At 41.6% G+C, this 19287-nt stretch overlaps 1 protein-coding gene across 1 annotated transcript; it reads left to right on the top strand.

Annotated features, from left to right (window-relative positions):
* Positions 1-327: 327 nt before the first annotated feature.
* On the top strand, positions 328-5132 carry tdo2a (tryptophan 2,3-dioxygenase a). The gene is made up of 12 exons (XM_080465598.1): positions 328-399; positions 521-626; positions 714-804; positions 1081-1151; positions 1692-1819; positions 1898-2084; positions 2207-2314; positions 2445-2556; positions 2677-2734; positions 3191-3270; positions 3509-3599; positions 3848-5132. Exons 1-12 carry the CDS (start codon positions 365-367, stop codon positions 3999-4001), a joined length of 1221 nt encoding a protein of 406 aa, XP_080321724.1. The 5' UTR covers positions 328-364; the 3' UTR covers positions 4002-5132.
* The last annotated feature ends 14155 nt before the right edge of the window (positions 5133-19287 follow it).

Below are 19287 nucleotides of genomic sequence, written 5' to 3'. Positions count from 1 at the left end.
AACAAACATTACCTGATAACATCTGCTGTTTGTACGGCGGCCCGGAGCGACACCATTCACCTTCTAGATCCTAAAGTATATATATGAAAAAAAAGATGTGACATCCCTGCTAATCTGATGGATTCCATAGAGAGTGATGAGCTGTGGTTTTTATGATCACGTGAACATGGTGACCTTTCTTCTAGGATGTCAAACAAAGTCCAGAAGTGAAGGTAAACAAGGAGTCCATGGGACAAACAGAGGCGGGCCGGATGCTTCCCCTGGACTCCTGACTGATTGGACGGGACAAACCTTTAAAAGACTGGATTGTGTTGAAGACAATTTTAGTAAATATTATTCGAGGAACCAGAAAACATCGAGAGTCATGAGTGGTTGTCCGTATTTTGAGAAGAAGCATTTGTACGTCTAAATTTAAGAATTTGGTTTTGTGATTCTTATTATTTTCACTATTCATTAGTGCAGACTTCTGGAAGATCGTTTTTATCCAAGTAACAAAAAGTGTTTGTCTCTCCGTCTGCAGGTTATTCAAAAATAAACCTCCTCAACCAGAAGAGGATGACGATCCCTCTCAGGTTGGAGTTAACAAGGCCAGCAAAGGAGGAATCAACTATGGAGTCTACCTGCAGGTACACAGCAGAACATTCTTCTCATTCTTGCTGTTGTTTGAAAGTCTTTGATGTTAAACTTGTGTTTTCTTCCTCCTCCGTCTGCAGCTGGACAAAGTCGTCTCAGCCCAAGTCCTGCAAAGTGAACTGAAGGGCAATAAGATCCACGATGAACACCTCTTCATTGTCACTCATCAAGGTAAAAATCTGCTTCGTGCCGTTTGAATTACTTGTCCTTGTCTCAAGGAAACGTAACTGCAGCTTTGATCTTGTATCACTAATAGATGAGCAGATTAAAAAAGGGCCGGATCGACGTGTTCGCCTGCTTGGAATCCAAATATTAATTTCATTTCATCCGAGAACGACTTCTTAACACACGAACAAAAATCTATGTGCTTTGAGCTGCGTGTGTGTTCACCTTGTAAGGAGACATTAAAACGCCACTGAGGCTTTAACCTTTTGTGTTTTATTGCAGCTTATGAACTGTGGTTCAAACAGATTCTGTTTGAGCTGGACTCGGTGAGAGAGATCTTCATCAGCGGACACGTAAGTCACATTTCTGTGGTGAGAAAGAAATTCACATGAGTCACGTAGAAAAAGGTTCCTCTCAGGTGATTGAGGCAGAAAAGAACATTGTGGACCACAAATTCAGATTGGTGTGAAGATTCAAGGCAAAACAAGTCTTCATTCCTGAGAGACGCATCACAAGTAGCTCAGTACTTTCACTCTGTACAGGGTACTTCAAATACAGGCTGTAGAAAATCTCTCGCTTTAAACATTCTCAAAACACGATCAATTTCTAATTAAACTGCTGAGTTTATCTGCTCACACTATTAGTGTCATCATTCTATAACAGAATTGTTATTTGTTGGAATGGAATCACTCAGGAGTGGTTCCATTTCTTCTGAAGCAAACTAAAACATCAAAATATCAGCAGCTGAATCAACTCGATTGTCCTGTTCAATCACTTCTTCTGCTTGTTTTCCAAACTCATTCATCGTCATTAGAAACGGGAGGAAAAGAGAAGTTACCATAAACGGGGTTAATTATGCTGCTGACATCTTCTACTTTCTTCTCTTCTTGCAGGTCCGAGATGAACGCAACATGCTGAAGGTGAACACCCGGATCCACAGGATCGTCATGATCTTCAGACTCTTAGTCGACCAGTTTACAGTTTTGGAAACGATGACAGCCCTGGACTTTTTTGACTTTAGGTAAATAACTTTGGGCCTTGAAATGTGAACGCGGTGCACTCTGGCGTGGTAGCTCACCGTGCGCCTGCTTGTGTTCAGGGAATACCTGGCTCCAGCCTCCGGCTTCCAAAGCCTTCAGTTTCGACTCTTGGAAAACAAAATCGGGGTCCCAGACAACCTGCGGGTTCCCTACAACAGGCGCCATTACAGGGACAATTTCAAAGGTGATGACAGCGAGATGCTGCTGGCCACAGAACAGGAGCCCACACTGCTGAAGCTGGTCGAGGTGAGTCCTCCCGTCAGCACCATCAGCTTCATGTCTTATGAGTTTGCTCATTAAAGAAGGGCTGTGCTTCACTGTGGCTGGGCTGTGATTGTGTGATAAAGATCCTGTGGTTGTTCTTCCAGGAGTGGCTGGAGAGAACTCCTGGCTTGGAGGAGGATGGATTTAATTTCTGGAAAATGCTGGAAATCAACATATTTGATGGGTTGAATGAGGAGAAGGTGAAAATCGAGGTAAGTGACGACGGCAGAGTTACCAGAGTAAACTTCTTTATGTTTGGATCTCTTTGTGTGGCTCTCCAAGGTGATTGACAGAGAATATATTTATATTTATGAGCATATTCTATCACTTATTTTTCCAAAGGAAATGTCAGAGTGTGAGGAAAAGGAGGAACTGATGGCTGAGCTGGTCAAACAGATGGAGGTCTTCACATCGCTGTTTGATGAGAAGCGTCACGACCACCTCGTCAGCAAAGGTAACACCCGTTTTAATCTAATCTGGATTTTAACATTTTACCTGCAGGCCATACAACATCTATGAATAGAAATGTCTCCTTTTACATGAAGATTAATCTCTCTTTATCTCTGCCAACAAGGTGAGAGGCGGCTCTCCTACAAGGCTCTACAAGGTGCTCTGATGATTTACTTCTACAGGTATGTGCACCTTTTCTTTTTGGCATAATTTCTTCACTTTTTAATGTCTGGTGAAACCTGTGCTGGTGCTGTATACTGGTTATATTTGCTTTCTATTTATATACGCATACATTTTTACACCCGAGGGCTGCACACAGCTTGAGCATATCTGGGTTTCCACACATCATTTCCATATCAGAGACCTTTTTCCTGAAACCCTGACAGCCTCTGCATCACATGACTCTGTGAAACCGTACAAAACAAAAAAAAGAAATGCTGGAAAAGGGTTTTTAAAGGTTGTATGTTCAGGACATAACATCACAGGGGACTCATTAAGGCTACATGGAGTCAAGAGTTCATCTGGAAGTTACTGGAGGGTGATGAAAAGGGTGACAGCTGCTCTCATCTTACCAACGGCAGTCAGACGTTTTTCAGGCGCGTCATCCGTAACACATCAAATCCTCTCGTCTCTTTTAGGGAAGAGCCCAGATTCCAGGTTCCTTTCCAGCTGCTCATATCCCTCATGGATATTGACACCCTGATGACAAAGTGGAGATGTGAGTATCAGAGCTTTTCTTACGGTTACAGCAGAAAGCAGCAAAAGAAAAGTTGCAGAAGAAAAACAAAAACGGAACTTTGGTGTTTCTGCCTGAAGGCAGCGCCGGACCGGCAAATACAATTTGGAAAATCGTTAAACTCAAACTTAGTTTAGAGAACGATTTTCTTTTGCCTGCAGATGAAAACTGCTTTACATTTCTTTGCTAATCGGACTGTATGCGTCTCTCTTCTCACCAGACAATCACGTGTGCATGGTGCACCGGATGATTGGCAGTAAAGCAGGAACTGGAGGCTCGTCTGGATACCACTACCTGAGATCTACTGTCAGGTAACGCTCACTTTCAATCTAGTGATGACACACTTCCCACTGCAAACACATCCCAGGGAATCTGGTTTGGTTTGGTTTTAAATACAGTTCAGTTTGACTCTTATCTAAATGAACCTTCCTCCAATATCTTTAAGGTTCAAGTAATAGAAACTTTATTTCGTGAGGATACATGTGAGCTGCACTTTAAGTTCCTCTGGAAGTACCACAATAAATCAATGTCCTTGTGTTCTTTTTTTTTTCCCATTTAGTGACCGCTACAAAGTCTTCGTGGACTTGTTCAACCTGGCAAATTTCCTGGTTCCTCGCCACTGGGTGCCCAAGATGAATCCCAACGTTCACACCTTCCTGTACATGGCTGAGTGCTGCGACAGCTCCTACTGCAGCAGCGAGGACTCAGACTAGAGCAGCACAAATAAACCCCCCGCACACGTTTCACAGCAGGTGGAACACATTCCCTTCATGTTTCAGTCCCACAGGCTCCCAGATGCTCAGCATCAGGTAGATTTACCTGGGAGAGCGCACAGCGTGAGAACACGTCTTCTAAACCGCTTCATCCAGCCTGCTGGAGGCTGGAGACAACCTGGACACACGCTCAGACCACTCACCAAGTTACAGTCAAATGCAGGATTAAAAAGAATAAATCTCATTTTAATGAGAGAAACTATAAAAAGATTTTAGAGCAACAGTGTAAAAGAATATCGTTTGATGTTTTGAATAAGTTAAAAGGCTTAAATGGAAATTCAAACATGTGATTGCTTTGAGTGTATGCACCATGCACTGGCAATGTAAATACATTCAAATACCATGTAAAGTTTGTACATTTTGAGCGCGGTGACTGTGCACGTGGTGAATTGTCTAAACAGCAGATTAATGGCGGAGTTTGCTTCTAATATTGAGTCACAAAGCCACAGATGGCTCCTGGATTAGAGCTGCTTTAGATGTTTTCTCAATCAAATTATGTCAATTACATTAGAGTTAAAGAAAACCAAGGGATCGGTGAGAGCAGTGATCACAACCCGGAGTGCAGGACAGCTTGATGACGAGGAGATTTACTGGAATGCGTTTCCTTAAAGCTGAGCTCGGGGAAGAGAGGTCATTTCAGACTTCTGCCATGGTGCTTCGTTAGGAGGAAAGGCACTGAAAATATCAATAAACCTCAACCACTTTAAAGTCAGGATCTAAAATAACAAAAGACCATGAGCATCTGACATGATAAAATATATATCTGTACATAGTGTTAGTATTATAGCTGTTGTGGTTTGTATAGTATTCTGTGTGGCAGTATGTTCATGTATAATGTATTTGTGCGGTGATTGATGTAATCCCTGTACAGACATAAATATTGAGCCATATTACCAACAACATGTATCTACCTTATGTATTTAAAAGGCATTTTGTACAGTGAAGCTGTTCATATTCTTGCTGTTTTGCAGCGACGCGTATTTAATGCGAAACACAGGAAGTGATTTATTTGTAAATGTGAGCTGGAAACATTGCAATAAAAACAAAGTGACAAAAAGCAAACTGGTGATTCATACTGTGGAACTGGAGAAAACACACACATGTGTACGAGGATCGTTTTTCACAATCCTGTCAGAGGAAAACTGCTGCAACAGAATCTGTAATACCAGAGAAGACAAGAGGAGGAGGAGGATGTATTATTCCACTGGGGCAACAGTGGACATGGCGCTCTACATACACATCAAATAATAAACAGAAAACAACAGCAAGCAAGGATCAAACTCAGCGCAGACGTTCTCACCCACTTTGATATAAACAGCCTTGGTTCCCCCACGTTGTTCCCCAGGAGCTCTGCACTCTCCAGGAGGGGGCGCTCCCTCCGACAGACAACAGGACTTCAGGACTGAATTATTTACAGGGTGAAGGACCACCACTGATACTCCTCTGTGTGTGTGTGTGTGTGTGTGTGTGTGTGTGTGTGTGTGTGTGTGTGTGTGTGTGTGTGTGTGTGTGTGTGTGTGTGTGTGTGTGTGTGTGTGTGTGTGTGTGTGTGTAATAATTCATGTGCAGGTGTATAAAGTGACGATGTCAGCAGAAACAAAGAGCAGGAAAAGAGATCTCTCATTCTAAAACCAAAGCTGCAGTTTAACCTTCGATCCTGGTTGTTTTTCACCCTCTGGTTTATTGGTACTGAAGCTTATGAGGAAAGAGTCTAAATAAACAGTCCAGGAGGACATCATGTCGACATCTGGACACACAATGACATTTCTCACTCTCTGGAACCAAACATCTCCCACATTAACACATGTTGTGCTTCTAATTCACTTTCTTAACACAAAGGAAACTTATTGCCGGAGGGACGGCTGCTGCATTATTTACTAAATTACAAGTTTCTTTTCAGCGGAAACTTTTCAAGCTTCCTGACTTTCCGGCGCAGTGAATAAGAAATGAGAGGATTTAGAGATTCAACACGAGCTAACCAGCGTGATAAAATACACTGCTCTATGTCTTTGTTTACACTCTGGGGGGTGACACCCTGCTCTGCCATCGAAGTCCATTACAACAGGAACATTTTCTGTTTTTACCTCCCAGTCAGGTTCAAACCGGAGCGACACGTTTCCTTCTGCACTCGGAAAAACTTTGTCACAAACTCCCGAGGAAACACGAGTCCAACTGAAGGCCCGCGGGCCAGAGGTGGTCTGCAAGAACCCAGCGCTCCGGGTGTCTTCGCAAAAATACTGGATCGTTCCTAGTGGGAGTGCAGTGGTTAGAGCAGTGGCTGGAGCAGTGGTTGGAGCAGTGGCTGGAGCAGTGGTTGGAGCAGTGGTTGGAGCAGTGGTTGGAGCAGTGGCTGGAGCAGTGGTTGGAGCAGTGGTTGGAGCAGTGGTTGGGGCAGTGGTTGGAGCAGTGGTTGGAGCAGTGGTTGGAGCAGTGGTTGGAGCAGTGGTTGGAGCAGTGGTTGGAGCAGTGGTTGGAGCAGTGGCTGGAGCAGTGGTTGGAGCAGTGGTTGGAGCAGTGGTTGGGGCAGTGGTTGGAGCAGTGGTTGGGGCAGTGGTTGGAGCAGTGGTTGGGGCAGTGGTTGGAGCAGTGGTTGGAGCAGTGGCTGGAGCAGTGGTTAGAGCAGTGGTTGGAGCAGTGGTTAGAGCAGTGGTTGGAGCAGTGGTTGGGGCAGTGGTTGGAGCAGTGGTTGGAGCAGTGGTTGGGGCAGTGGTTGGAGCAGTGGTTGGGGCAGTGGTTGGAGCAGTGGTTGGAGCAGTGGCTGGAGCAGTGGTTAGAGCAGTGGCTGGAGCAGTGGTTAGAGCAGTGGTTGGAGCAGTGGTTGGGGCAGTGGTTGGAGCAGTGGTTAGAGCAGTGGCTGGAGCAGTGGTTAGAGCAGTGGTTGGAGCAGTGGTTGGGGCAGTGGTTGGAGCAGTGGTTGGGGCAGTGGTTGGAGCAGTGGTTGGGGCAGTGGTTGGAGCAGTGGTTGGAGCAGTGGCTGGAGCAGTGGTTAGAGCAGTGGTTGGAGCAGTGGTTGGGGCAGTGGTTGGAGCAGTGGTTAGAGCAGTGGCTGGAGCAGTGGTTAGAGCAGTGGTTGGAGCAGTGGTTGGGGCAGTGGTTGGAGCAGTGGTTGGGGCAGTGGTTGGAGCAGTGGTTAGAGCAGTGGTTGGAGCAGTGGTTGGAGCAGTGGTTGGAGCAGTGGTTGGAGCAGTGGTGCTGGATGTAATCCTGCCAGCTGACAACATCCACGACGGCCACCAAAGGGCGGCGCTCCAGCAGCGCCGCCATCATGGCCGCCGCCATCATGGCCGCCGCCATCATGGCCGCCGCCATCATGGCCGCCGCCATCATGGCCGCCGCCATCATGGCCGCCGCCATCATGGCCGCCGCCATCATGGCCGCCGCCATCATGGCCGCCGCCATCATGGCCGCCGCCTCCAGACCGCTGGAGAAAACAAGTACTGGGATAAAGATCTGTGGTGAGTTTATACGGGTATGTACATAGGTGTATGATTGTATAGTTTAAGTACGTGTGTGAATGTACATTGGTGTGTATATGTACATAAATATAAGTGTATACACACACCCACCCACACACACACACACACACACACACACACACACACACACACACACACACACACACACACACACACACACACACACACACACACACACACAAACACAAATATTTACTACTACCTTGAATTATCCTCTCGAAATATATTAGTACAAATTAGGAGAATAAAGTCAACAACCAGGTTCTCTATATCGACTATGAATATTATCATATACATGTATTAGTACCTAACTGTACATGCTGACCTGCAGGAAGTAAACCAGAGCCAGCAGCTCCAGGGACATGAGTCTCACGGCCTCATTGTAAAGTCTTCCTGCAGGACTGTCCACATGTCCACATGTCCACATGTCCACATGTCCACATGTCTTCCTCTGTTTCTCTTGTATTGATCCCTTCTTTTTCCTCATCAGTTTCTGCTTTTTTATTTTTTATTTGAATTTGAATGGTTTCATTTTGTTTTGTTTTGCACAGAGAATGTCCCCTGAGGGAGAGACGATGTCCCCTCTGTCCCCTCCTCCCGTCCTTCCACCAGCTGATTCCAGTTAGGGAAATCTGTGCCGCCATCCCCTGCCGGGCTCGCTGCATATGGTCCATAGAGCCACCACCGCGCCAAATCTATATGAATAAAGCCGTCTGGCTCCCACTCCCAGTCTTCCAGAGTCCAACCTTATGAGCAGGTATTTGTTTTGCCATGCAGCAGTGAAGCTCAGTTCTGAGCAGGATGTTAGGACCTGGCCGTGACCCGTCCGTCTCCACACAGCGGAAACATCCAGTGGCAGCAGCTTGATATAGTCAGTGACCCGGCACCGCGACCCGGCAGCTCAGGCTCAGGTCACTAACTAAGTTATTAAACTGGATGAGTGCTCTGTGGAATAGAAATACAATACATAAAATAGTATTTATACAAGAAAAACGAGTATGACAGACTAAATTTGAAAATATAATAATTTTCTTCTAACTCTCCTTCACTTTTTATTTATGTTTGAAAGACAAGGCAGTTTGATATTTTCAAAAGAAAACAAACAAGAAAAACTATTTCAAGGAAACTGAGGAGATTTTAAAAGAATCAATCAGGTCCTGTTCCTCATTCACACAGCAGCATTGTAGTGAGCATGTAAAGCCACTAGTGGGAGCTGTTGGTCGTTTTTGTAATAAAACCACACACACACACACACACACACACACACACACACACACACACACACACACACACACACACACACACACACACACACACACACACACACACACACACACACAGCAGAGAAGGATACACTATAAACATTAATGACAGGAGAACCACCAAGTTGATTGTTGTTACTGAGACTGTCAAAATAAAAGTACCAAGTTAGTTCCAAGAGAATATGGACTGAGAGTCAAGCCACCACAGAGGAAACGTTGTTCTGATGGGCTTTACTGAGCATGTGCAGTAGCAGTGTTTATGCTGTCAACAAGGAGAGTAATCAAGTTACTGTTGGGATCTTGTCTCTTTTGCACTGAAAAGCAGCTGAATTTCAGGTTCCAGTTTTACCCTCCAACGTTAGAGACCACAACACCATCACGACAACACACCTGAGGCGAGACTCTGGACAATTTTGCAAATTAATTTGTTCTGTCCGCTCCACTTTCTATTTATTGTTCAGCTCGTCAGACGCCGTTTGACTCCTTCAGGCTGTGGACCATCAGAGGTTTCCTCCGCACACACGGGTTTTTATACTTTTCTCATTCAAAAACACGTGACTGAGGTTAATTGGTGACTCTCGAATTGTTGCACACGCACGCACGCACGCACGCACGCACGCACGCACGCACGCACGCACGCACGCACGCACGCACGCACGCATACGCACGCACGCACGCACGCACGCACGCACGCACGCACGCACGCACGCACGCACGCACGCACGCACACACGCACACACGCACACACGCACACACACACACACACACACACACACACACGAGGCATTCAAAACTGCTTTTTGCACATTTCTGCTATTTTCCTAAAATAAGCTCAAACACCGCCGCTGCAGTAAAAACGACTATTTCCAGTTTCAAGCAGTTTCCTGAATAAATCCAATCTGAAGAAGGAAAAGTTGTTGTTGCTTCACAATGAACAGATTTGGTGTTGAAAATGAGATTCTGCTGTTTGTTTTGCTCTTTGAGTGAAGGAGGAGACACGAGGACACGAGGACACGAGGACATGAGGACACGAGGACACGAGGACACGAGGAGGGTTAATATCATTACAGCCTCTCGTCCAGTTCAGAGGAGCAGAACCAGCCGAAGCTGGTTCCGAAGGCCAACCCCGTCCAAAACATCAGAAAGGTATTTCAGCACTTCAAAGAAACGGAGTCTGAAAAACCAGCAGCAGAACTTTAGAATGGAACAGAAAGTCAATATAAAGATTTTAAACGTCGTGTCCTGAGTGGTGGAGCGCAGCAGAGTTCTGAATCACATCCGGTGGTCCGGTTCCGTCCAGAGCAAAGAAACCTTCAGCAGCCCGACCGCTCGGTAACTGGTACACCAGTCACTGCTGCAGAAGGTTGTCTGGATGGAATTAAGGAGAAATAAAGAGGACGCCAGGAGATTCAGAATGTTTGGTCCAGATATGCCTCCTGTACATAATTAACCCTTTGATTCCCTTATTGAAGGTTTGACTTGATGTCTGATTGACGTGTTTCATTCCTCCAGAAGATTCTGCAGAGCGTCTTATTTTAGGATCTACTCAATCACCTCACTCTACTTCTGTTAGGGGATTAGAAGTCACTTTTTAAGTGTATTAAATATTTAAAATAGATCACTAGAACACGCATTGCTATAAGAGATGAAAATGTCTTTATTCTCGCAAAACCAAACAATTACCAGAGGAAATGACTCCAATTTCAACATAAAGCCTATTAAGGTTAATAAAACATTGATGTGTTGCATTCTGGGTGTTTTTACAAACTCCCGCTGCAGCAACTTTAGAGGCTAAAGCTGATTTGTTAGCTTTAGCGACAGTACCCTGACACAATACACGCAAAGTATTGTGTATACCAAGTTGGATTATTAATATGGTGACTGTCAAAATAAAATTACCAAGTAGGATTATTATTATAGTGACTGTCAAAATAAAATTACCAAGTTGGATTGTTATTATGGTGACTGTCAAAATAAAATTACCAAGTAGGATTATTATTATAGTGACTGTCAAAATAAAATTACCAAGTTGGATTGTTATTATGGTGACTGTCAAAATAAAACCACCAAGTTGGATTGTTATTATAGTGACTGTCAAAATAAAATTACCAAGTTGGATTGTTATTATGGTGACTGTCAAAATAAAATTACCAAGTAGGATTATTATTATAGTGACTGTCAAAATAAAATTACCAAGTTGGATTGTTATTATGGTGACTGTCAAAATAAAACCACCAAGTTGGATTGTTATTATAGTGACTGTCAAAATAAAATTACCAAGTTGGATTGTTATTATGGTGACTGTCAAAATAAAATTACCAAGTTGGATTGTTAATATGGTGACTGTCAAAATAAAATTACCAAGTTGGATTGTTATTATAGTGACTGTCAAAATAAAACTACCAAGTTGGATTGTTATTATAGTGACTGTCAAAATAAAACTACCAAGTTGGATTGTCAAAATAAAACTACCAAGTTGGATTGTTATTATGGTGACTGTCAAAATAAAATTACCAAGTTGGATTGTTATTATGGTGACTGTCAAAATAAAATTACCAAGTTGGATTGTTAATATGGTGACTGTCAAAATAAAATTACCAAGTTGGATTGTTATTATAGTGACTGTCAAAATAAAACTACCAAGTTGGATTGTTATTATAGTGACTGTCAAAATAAAACTACCAAGTTGGATTGTCAAAATAAAACTACCAAGTTGGATTGTTATTATGGTGACTGTCAAAATAAAATTACCAAGTTGGATTGTTATTATGGTGACTGTCAAAATAAAATTACCAAGTTGGATTGTTATTATAGTGACTGTCAAAATAAAACTACCAAGTTGGATTGTTAGTATAGTGACTGTCAAAATAAAACTACCAAGTTGGATTGTTATTATAGTGACTGTCAAAATAAAACTACCAAGTAGGATTATTATTATGGTGACTGTCAAAATAAAATTACCAAATTGGATTGTTATTATAGTGACTGTCAAAATAAAACTACCAAGTTGGATTATTATTATGGTGACTGTCAAAATAAAATTACCAAGTTGGATTGTTATTATAGTGACTGTCAAAATAAAACTACCAAGTAGGATTATTATTATGGTGACTGTCAAAATAAAATTACCAAGCTGGATTGTTATTATAGTGACTGTCAAAATAAAACTACCAAGTTGGATTGTTATTACGGTGACTGTCAAAATAAAACTACCAAGTTGGATTGTTATTATAGTGACTGTCAAAATAAAACTACCAAGTTGGATTATTATTATGGTGACTGTCAAAATAAAATTACCAAGTTGGATTGTTATTATAGTGACTGTCAAAATAAAACTACCAAGTAGGATTATTATTATGGTGACTGTCAAAATAAAATTACCAAGCTGGATTGTTATTATAGTGACTGTCAAAATAAAACTACCAAGTTGGATTGTTATTACGGTGACTGTCAAAATAAAGAACAGGAACAACTAGCTCCGGCTGTGGTGAAGTGTTCCCATCGTCTACAAGGAGAAGGAGCCTCGAGCGTTTTCCCTTGTTTCCATGGAGACAGATTGTTTTCAAAAAATTCCACCTCGGACACGTTTTCAAAAAGTTGCCTTTTCAGTGTCTCTGATCACGGTTGTCGTATTAACAAAGCTCGAGAAGGCTTTCTCTTGAAATCACTGCAGTGTACAGGCCCTCAGGGTGTCACTGAAATACAAGATATTGCTTTTACTGATCGCTCAACCAGCACGTCTGGAGTATAACCTACATTTATAAAAGAAGGAAACAAAAGATTTGCTTCTTTCTCTAAAACAGAAAACTCTGAGCGTGGTTGGTGCATATCAAGTATTCCCAGATAGGACTCATTCTATTTTTAAACTCCCTGTAACCCATTTTGGGAGCACCTGTTTCTCCAGGAATACCAGCGTACCTGTGTTAACCAATGCCAGCCCAGGATGGGGAGCCTCCACTGCAGACTTCCTTTTGGAAAGAGCAGTGGACGAGCTGCTGCCCGCTGAGCTGCTCCAGCTGTGAGCCTCCCATGGCGGAAACAGACTGGATGGCGCCGACCAGCAACTTCCACACGGCACAGGTAAAGTCCAGGAAGGAGAGAAATCAAACCAAGACAGAAAAACAACATAATGAATACAAAAATATATATATGTATTTAATCCAGTCACATGAGGAAAGAAATATATATTCTGCTTTCCTTATCTACAGAGAATTCATATTTTGCTCAAGGACTCTTCTGCAGGGCAAATAATAAATGTTCCACTGAGTTATGGGAATGAACTGTCCTGGTATGACCGTGTTACACTAATCAATGCTGGCAATTATCTTTATAAATCACTAGCAGGAGTATTTGACCAACACGAAATTTAGATACAAGTGAGATGTAATTTGTGTGATTGGATTTTAGAAGCCAGCATTAAATATTTAAAGCCGTTCTGATGAAAAATCTCCAGTGAGGCGCGTGATAAGGTGAGCCCATCAGGCAGGGCTGAGTCCACCGTGACGAGTTGCTCTCTGCTGCCACCTACTGACAGAGAAACACCCTCCGTTCCTACTATTGAGGAAATGTTTCAATTGTCTGCAATAAGGTGTAAAATCTGAAGTTTATTTTGGGAAAAAATATTGCTTGAGTATTAGAATTGAATCAAATTTATGTTTCACTGCCTTTCAAATACACATATTCATTTTTTTGCAGGACATGGGTCATATCTTATTCCATTAAAACATTATTTTTCTTCTGTTGCACCGACAAATCCTATTTTTTGAAACACGACGGTTCACTTGCTCAGCATAAATTCTCATAACTGTGATGAAAACCTGAGCTCTATGGATGAAAAGAAAAAGAATCCAATATGTTGATGGCTTAAAATCAATACCTGAAACCAAAATCAACCATTATTGCCCGGACTGGAGATGGATATGTGCTGAGTGCACAGAAATATCGAGGCCATCTGATCCCAAGCGATGAAACACACTCAAGTCATAAACATGGAATCAAGGAGTGGATCAAGGGGAATTTACGAGATGTGACAAGCTTGAAGTTTTCTGTCTTTGTGCATGAGACTGCACTTTATTCTCCGTCCGCCCGTCTCTGGTAGAAAGTCTGCAGACAAACTGCAGGGAGGGGGAAGCCGTCATCTAGAGGCTCCCCTCAAGCACCAAGAACCTCTGCCTGAATCCAAGAGGGTGAAATCTATGTTATGAAGCCGGCGGGGTCTTGTACAGGCTATGTGTTTCCCCGGGACAGCAGAGACACTAAGATCCCTCGCAGCAATAAAGTGAAGAATGAAGGACAAGAAGAAGAAGGAAGTGAAGGATCCTCCTCAGTCTGGGTGGTTCTTCCCTCCAGGAGGAGGAATATCAATCGCTCACTATTACTATTACACTATTTAACAACAAATCATTTCAAACAAAGCAAGATCAGGGTGTCAAACATCTAAAAATATATGATGAAATTACGTACCAAGTCATTTAATGAGACTTTTAATACAATTTCAGGAGCAACAGTAGAAATTGAGTATTTGATTTTTGGACTTTTCACAATATTTTGGCCAAGGAAGTTAAAAAATATAAAATATGATTGAGCTTCGTTGCCCTAAATCTTTGACAGATTATTGTTATGTTTTATGTTATCATGTCTCTGTGTGAGTTTCACAGTTCTGGTTTAAAACATCCGAAAAAATGAAAAAAGAAATATAGTGAATCGGTTCAAATGAGGCAAAGTAAAATAACGGGGAGGAGAAACACATCAGCCTCATTCTGACTGCAGATTGATGAAGTGATGAATGATAATAAAAACAGCTAGAAATGACTGTGTTGTTTGTGGTGCTATAAAATTAATACGGTGGAATAACTTCATTTTCAATATGGTTCGTATTTAATACAAATAAACATTTTGTACTCATGGAAAATTTAAATATAGTCTCCCAAAGAATTCACCAGCTGTAGCTTTGTTTGGGGTTTTTTAATCTAAGGACACAAATATGAGAAAGAAAGACCAAAAAAATCTGCTTAAATGCTTTATTATTATTCTAATTATTATTATTCTAATTATTATTATTATTATTCCAATCATTATTATAATTATTATTATTATAATTATTATTATTATTATAATTATTATTCTAATTATTATTATTATTATTCCAATCATTATTATAATTATTATTATTATAATTATTGTTATTATTATTCTGATTATTATTATTATTATTCTAATTATTATTATTATTATTCTAATTATTATTATTATTATTATTATTATTATTATTATTATTATTATTATTATTCTAATTATTACTATTCTAATTATTATTATTCTAAATATTATTATTCTAATCATTATTGTAATTATTATCATTAAATTAGTATTCTAATTATTATTATAATTATTGTTATTATTCAAATTAGTATTATTATTCTAATTATTATAATTATAATAATTATAATAATTATTTAGATTTTGCAATTAATTAGGAATGTCTGGAAATAGATTTGTAATGTCTCTTTTCTGATTTTTATTTAATCTTGGTTTATTTGGACGATCAGGGTTTGAAGAATCGGGTGTATCCTGTGTCCACAGCCCAATACACTCTCACTTCAAATACTACTACTACTTACTTAAATAATACATCTTTCAAAAAGATTTGGGTTTTTAATGGCAGCAAGTTGAATTGTGTGTCTCCAAACATCCCAGTCCGACGTTCCACTGGCAGATAAAGACCCACTGCTTTAATTTAGCCTTTTTCTATTTATGTGAAACTCTTTGTTGTTTTTTTTTTTCTCCAAATAAAGTTTGGTTTGATTTGACTGGTGTGTCGAGCTTACCGCTCTGTGGTCCTGGACGCCTCGTCCCTCGTCCCTCGTCCCTCGTCCCTCCAGTCCAGTGTGTCTGGCAGCTTTGGCGCCGTCGGCCCAGAGAACGGAGGAGCTCGGTGGACAGACGCCGGCGGGGACAGACGCCGGCGGGGACAGACGCCGGCGGGGACAGACGCCCGCGGGGACAGACGCCGGCGGGGACAGAGCTGAGGACCAAACACATTTTGGAGACATTCTAAGTTTCACCAACATAGAAGGACCGAGTGACGCTTCTCTGGAAAACACCAGAGCGTCTTCGGCTACTTTTCATGTCGCCGGCAAAAACTAAAATAAATCAGAACACACAATGGATCACATGACTGGATCACAACCGACCTGTGAATTCCTCCGGTGAGAGGTCGGACAACTGGTCGGTCCGTACTGGGCCCACTGCGGTTCTGAGGAACACGAGTTCAGGAAGGCGCGCCGCTCCGTAGAACACCAACGCTAAAGCTAAACCCAGGAATTCAACATGAGGTCACTGACCCAAGTCAATAACTGAAAGGAAGTAAAATCACTTAAGTACCATGAAATATATATATCACAAATCTCTCACAATATCAATATTTGCAATATATAAAAATATAACATATACAAATAACCAAGAAACTGACTTAACTTCAACGTTATTGCTGATTTAAAATGTGTTGATAGCTGAAATATTTCCATCCTCAGATCAATAAGTGTTTCCGTCAGTGGTTCTACCGTCGTAGCTCATAAACAAAGATGGTACTTTTCTCTGGAACCGTGTCTCTGGAGTCTCTTTTTAAAGAGTCCTTCATTAAACCTGCTCATTCCACTAACTCTTATCAGTTATCATTTAACCTTTAATCACATCCTTGACCTCCACACTCAAATGTATTGTAAGTAGTTTTTCATTTTAAAGTACTTTGTGACTTTATCTGTGAAACTCTCACACATTTCCCTCTAAACTACCTTTTCTGAGCCGAAGCTGCAGTTTTTGTTTTTATCTCCATGTTGAACTGCTTCATACTGAAAGGTGAAGAGGATTCTCCTTTAATCCAGAGTTTCATCCCGGTGGATTATACTCCGGGTAGATCATTAATCCATCACAGGGCGAAAACACAAACATTCTGACTATTAGTCATTAAACTACGTATAAAACATGGACAATATAAATGATGTAGAAGTAAAAACATTATAAGTCAGTACACATCTTTACTGTGCAGTGAAATGAAGCCAAATCTAAAGTACTGAGTAGTAAGAATTATATTAAGGTTGGGTTTCTGAATCACAACTAAAGATTATGTTTAAGGTGAAATTAATTTGTTGATGTGGAGTTAAACTATGGAAGGAAATAGAAAGAGAGTTATAACAATTTAAAAAGGTATAATGATATACTTCATGGTTAAAACAGAGAGATGTCATTATGTTGTTGGAATGTGTCCCCTCGAGGGAAACAGAGCGACAGATCATATTAAAACTTCTTTTTTCATTTTGCATAACAAGGACGGGTAGAGAGGGCCGGGGTTTAGAACCAGGGACTTCTCACTATGAGGGGAGTGCTACGCCCTTCTCTCTTTATTATTCTGAGGTTTTCTTTTTTACATCATAACCTGTTTTCTACATTTTATCAATAATAATTATGCAAGTTTTATTGTTATTATTTGTTCCTAAACAGGTCAATTGTTCCCTACTTTCTTTAAAAACATTTTTCACAACATATCAGCACTTTTTCAATTTAAATTTAGCTTCATCACAATAACTATAAACCTTTTATTTAAGATATGTTGCTCCCAGGTGTTGCTCCCAGGTGTTGCTCCCAGGTGTTGCTCTCAAGTGTTGCTCCCAGGTGTTGCTCCCAGGTGTTGCTCCCAGGTGTTGCTCTCAGGTGTTGCTCCCAGGTGTTGCTCCCAGGTGTTGCTCCCAGGTGTTGCTCCCAGGTGTTGCTCTCAGGTGTTGCTCCCAGGTGTTGCTCTCAGGTGTTGCTCCCAGGTGTTGCTCTCAGGTGTTGCTCCCAGGTGTTGCTCCCAGGTGTTGCTCCCAGGTGTTGCTCTCAGGTGTTGCTCCCAGGTGTTGCTCCCAGGTGTTGCTCCCAGGTGTTGCTCCCAGGTGTTGCTCTCAGGTGTTGCTCCCAGGTGTTGCTCTCAGGTGTTTCTCCCAGGTGTTGCTGCCTGATGTTGCTCCCAGGTGTTGCTCCCAGGTGTTGCTCCCAGGTGTTGCTCCCTGGTGTTGCTCCCAGGTGTTGCTCCCAGGTGTTGCTCCCAGGTGTTGCTGCCTGATGTTGCTCCCAGGTGTTGCTCCCAGGTGTTGCTGCCTGATGTTGCTCTCAGGTGTTGCTCCCTGGTGTTGCTCTCAGGTGTTGCTCTCAGGTGTTGCTCCCAGGTGTTGCTCCCAGGTGTTGCTGCCTGATGTTGCTGCCTGGTGTTGCTCCCTGGTGTTGCTCTCAGGTGTTGCTCCCTGGTGTTGCTCCCAGGTGTTGCTCCCAGGTGTTGCTCCCAGGTGTTGCTCCCAGGTGTTGCTCCCAGGTGTTGCTCCCTGTATCTCTGCCTCTCCGGTCTTTACCTTAAAGTAGAAATACGGACGTTAAACTTCATATTTGCGGTGAAACTTCCGTCTGAACGACCAGAAATCCACTTCAGAGGGTTAAATTGACTCGAACAGCGGAGCTCACATCACCGCACGCTGGAAAGACGACTGAATATAAGGTGTTTAAAATGACTTTAAACCCTGACAAGGCTGCATTTGATCAAACAAAACGGAAAGAAACGACAAAAGAGGAAGTTCAGACGTTTGGTTGCTCATGGGAAAGGTGCACGTCATCACTGCGCATGCGTGCGGATCAGCGCGTGTTTACATACGGGTCATTCAAGTAGAGCTATGACAATAACTATGTGTTATTGATTGATATTATAATGTATATTAAAAACAAAACATAAATGAGTAGAGGCGGAAATAATATTTATAGTCTTCTTCAGCATAAACAACCTCACTCTGCTTCTATTATACGTATTTATTATTTATTATTTATTTGCATATATGCTTATATAATCTCATTTCAGCCACTTATGATTGCATTGATAACACCAGACATCTCATTCAAGTTACCTGTAATATTACAGTTTCAAGCACATTTCTCTGACGATGGACAAACTGAGAATCGCTCCACTAATGTAGTTGTTTTGTAAAAATAATCTAGAATATGTGAAATTTACGAATATAATAACAATAATACAGCAGATTGGAGTTTATGAAAGCTGTGGCTACAAAATGGTAGTAAACTAATTCTAAGATGGTGTGAGTTACTGAAATCGTAGACTTACCCAAAGAGTACAGATTACAGTGAGTAAACACGGTAAATACTTAAAAAGTAAAGCAGATTTTATTGTTTATTTGTGGTATTCAAGATGTTTTCCTTGTAAATATTCTTGATTTATATGTTTTATGTTTCATCTAAAGAGAATAACTTTTTAAGTGAACGTATGTTTGATAGGATTCAATCTTTAACCAGACTCAGTCACTGTCATGTGTTTAAATCTTGTCAAGCGTTCTGTTTAAGTGTAATCCTTGAATTATTCAGTACTGTAATCCTGTGCAGAAAACACTGTCTGTCCCTGCGGATAGTGAAACAGGCCTGCCAGCTTGAAGTTTGTGTAACTTGTGACCACCC

The sequence above is a fragment of the Lipophrys pholis genome (genome assembly GCF_963383615.2).
Source record: "Lipophrys pholis genome assembly, chromosome: 6".
NCBI lineage: Eukaryota > Metazoa > Chordata > Actinopteri > Blenniiformes > Blenniidae > Lipophrys > Lipophrys pholis.
Note: the sequence above shows the minus strand (reverse complement) of the source record. Positions and strands in the feature narration are given on the sequence as shown.

What these genes read in the sequence shown, in the direction of transcription:
- tdo2a (XM_080465598.1), top strand. Translation starts at nt 365, where the DNA reads ATGAGTGGTTGTCCGTATTTTGAGAAGAAGCATTT. An exon ending in CTTCATTGTCACTCATCAAG is followed by an intron (nt 805 to 1,080) that starts GTAAAAATCTGC and finishes GTTTTATTGCAG; the next exon opens with CTTATGAACTGTGGTTCAAA. An exon ending in CACTGCTGAAGCTGGTCGAG is followed by an intron (nt 2,085 to 2,206) that starts GTGAGTCCTCCC and finishes TTGTTCTTCCAG; the next exon opens with GAGTGGCTGGAGAGAACTCC.